The sequence below is a fragment of the Otolemur garnettii genome, unplaced genomic scaffold (assembly GCF_000181295.1).
Source record: "Otolemur garnettii isolate 467f Iridium unplaced genomic scaffold, OtoGar3 scaffold00155, whole genome shotgun sequence".
In the NCBI taxonomy this organism is placed as follows: Eukaryota; Metazoa; Chordata; class Mammalia; order Primates; family Galagidae; genus Otolemur; species Otolemur garnettii.
The window spans coordinates 761,969-765,281 of NW_003852550.1; the positions used below are offsets into that span (position 1 = coordinate 761,969).

Sequence of the window (3,313 nt, forward strand, 5' to 3'; positions counted from 1 at the left end):
CGGGTCCGGGCTGGGGATTCGAACCCGCCACCTTAGGTGTACGTGGCTGGCGCATTAGCTGGTTGAGCTATAGGTGCCGAGCCTCAGTTCCATATTCTAATCACACAATCCCATTCACCTTCCATGGAAAGTGCTTAGATATACCTGGAGACTATGAGGGAATGGCTTACATATTATAGACTTAAGACTTTATTTATTTAACTTCCTCTATTTTAGACATCTCCCCACTGAAATGTGTATCAATTTTAGCCCTTTTCCCATCAGTATTTGCCCAGGAAAAAAAAGAAGTTTAAGAAAGTCACAGCTGAAATATAAAGCTGGATAGGTCAGGTGAGGCCAGTTAGTATAGGGGTTTGAATGCCAGTCTGAAGGGTGTAGATTTGAGATGAAAAATGTTTCAGAATACACATAGAATTCAGGAGTTATTCCCAGGCATAATACTGGGTCCTGGAACCATACCTGTACTTTGGATGGGAATTATAATAACAAAACCATCTTGTAGGTAAGGAAGATGGATCAACTTTGCCAGGAAGCTTTCTCCATTTAAGACACTCATCACACTGTACCCATGTCTGGTCAGGAATCTTCCTGAATGAAGGAAAATAGAAGTGTGACTGTATATCCCAGCTCTGTGCTTTGTCTTACATTATAAAGGCATAGCCTAAAAATAAAAGAACCTAATTTTATATATGAAATGTGTTGAAAATGTTATAGTCTACATGCCTAAAATGTATATATTTTAAACTACCCAGATAATACAACTATATCATATATAGATATGAAAAAAATAAAAAGTATTAACATAGTGAGCTGCCATTATTTATGGAGGTCAATATTTATCCTGGAATTTCTTGTTCTAAGCAAATAAAAGGGTACTTTTAACTCTAAAATTTATTAACTTAGAAAAAAAATTATATATATTACTTTATCATTAAGAAATAAAACCCACAGAACCATTTTATTTGCTTCTCTGTTCTTTTAAACCTAACAAGTTTAAAATGCATTTATGGGAATCATTGAAATACTGTCATTAAAATGTCCCCCCCATTTCCCTGTAGAAACACCCTATTTCTCTTCACATTTTGCCCTTTCAAAAAAACCTCTTTGTTTACAATAATTCCTTTTTTTCTTTTTTGGAGACAGGGACAGGGTCTTTCATTCTGTCACCGAAGTTAGAGTGTAAAAGTATCATTAGAACTCATAGCAGCCTCAAATTCATGGGCTCCATCCATCCTCCTGCCTCAGTCTCCCGAGTAGCTGGGACTACAGGCATGCACCACCATCCTTGGATAATTTTTCTTATTTTTTAATAGAGATGGTATCTCTCTATGTTCCCCAAGTTGGTTTCAAGCCCCTAACCCCAAGGAATCCTCCTAACTCAGCCTCCCAAAGTGCTGGGATTACAGATGTGAGCTACCAAATTCAGCCCTATTAATAATATTTCAATCAAAATTGTATTAAGTTGATATTCCCATAGTTAATCTTAAAAAGTAATATAACTTTGATTAAATTTCATTAACTAGAAATGGTGGCTCCAGATCAACAATTGGATTAAAAGTTATTAAGGTAAAACTCTTCTAGAGTTCAACTCTTAAATTGCATACCTACTCCCATTCCCTCACCTCCCTGGAAACGCAACTGCATCACCTACAGCTTAGAGTGAATTTGTTTTGCTGTGGAAAATGGTAGCCTTTATAATACAGAAGTAGTCAGTACATAAAATGCAAAAGGCAGGCTGAAGTGGGAAGGGGGAAGACTAGAGAAAAGATATATAAAGCAGATAGAGGGGTACTTCGACCAATTTCATTAACATGCAATTTTCTTTTTAGCCTAGGATGAGTTTTGTATATGTTACATTTATACTCCTCTTATACTAGATATTTCAATAGAGTAGTGTGGTTATTTTATGTCTTAGTTCAATAATCTTCTTATCATCTTAAATAGTGCTTTTTTCTAAAGATAAAAGCAATATAAGCTCATTATGCAAACCTCAGAAAATACAGAAAAACATGCAAAAAAAATAAAAGGCACTCATAATTCTATGACTCAAATACAATGCTTCCTTCTTTAAAAAAAACAAAAAAACAAAAAAAAAAGCTCTTGTGGCTTGGTGCCTATAACTCAGTGGTTAGGATGCCAGCCACATACACTGGGCTCTGGCCTGCTAAACAACAATGACAAGTGCAACAAAAAAATAGCCAGGCATTGTGGTGAGTGCCTGTAGTCCCAGCTACTTGGGAGGCTGAGGCAAGAGAACTGCTTGAGCCCAATTTGAGGTTGCTGTGAGCTGTGACACCATAGCATATACTGAGGGCAACATAGTGAAACTGTCTCAAAAGAAAAGCCACAAAAAAACCCCTCTTGTTTGAAAAAAGACTTTGTACGTATTTCTGGATCTATAGCTTCCCATATTTTAGCTCCAGGCTGCTTCAGCCTTGCAACTCCTAAGTTGTGAGCTCAGGCCTGACCTCTGGTGTCTACAAATTTCTAGACAGCTACGGTTTTATTTAGGGCTAGTCCCAGCAAAAAGCAGCATCAGTACTATTGGCAGAGAAGAGGAAAGGTCATAGTAGCTTTGGTTCCACATGCATAGAAGGGAAGAGTGTTGCAAATGGAAGTATATTCATAAGGACAAGCACGGTTCGAGTCAGCAATTCTCTGCTTTAAGTTACATGTAGGCCACGGTAGATCATTTAATCCAGAAGCATAAAAGAGGCTTTTAGCTTAACAAGTAGTTGAGGATATGTCTTCCACTATATCATACTGCCTGTATTAAAGTGACAGAGGCTGTACTACATTCCCCTCATTGCATCTCTCCAGAAGGGTATAGCAGTTAAGAACTTAGGTTTGGGAGACATGATTGCCTAAATTCGAACCTTGGCTCCCACCACTCCCCACTCACTCGTCTAAACTTGGGGAAAGTTCCCCAAGCTCTCAGTGTATCAGTTTCTGCATCTATAAAGTAGTAATAATATCTATTGAGTTGTTGTGATGATTAAATAAATTACTACATGTAAACAACTTAGGATAGTACATGGCATATAAATACTCATTAAATTTATAACAATTCATTCAATTCTACCTCCAACACACATTTTCTCTCACAGTATATGAATATATATTTTGTTGCATTAATTACTGCTAATCTGAAAAGTAAAAAATGGTATCTCATCTTAGTTTTCATTTCTTTGAAAACCATGGAGGGCTCGGCGCCTTTGGCTCAAGTGGCTAAGGCGCCAGCCACATACACCTAAGGTGGCGGGTTCGAATCCAGCCTGGGCCTGCCAAACAACAATGATGGCTGCAACCAAAA

General features: G+C 37.6%; 1 protein-coding gene across 2 annotated transcripts in view; it reads right to left on the bottom strand.

Moving 5' to 3' along the window:
• Positions 1–3,313, bottom strand: part of MORC4 (MORC family CW-type zinc finger 4) — a 60,005-nt gene that overhangs the window by 17,141 nt on the left and 39,551 nt on the right. For both annotated transcript variants that reach the window (XM_003799720.3, XM_003799721.3), the window contains exon 11: positions 460–588. In XM_003799720.3, the coding sequence (XP_003799768.1) occupies positions 460–588 (129 nt within the window). The remainder of the gene's footprint in view (positions 1–459; positions 589–3,313) is intronic.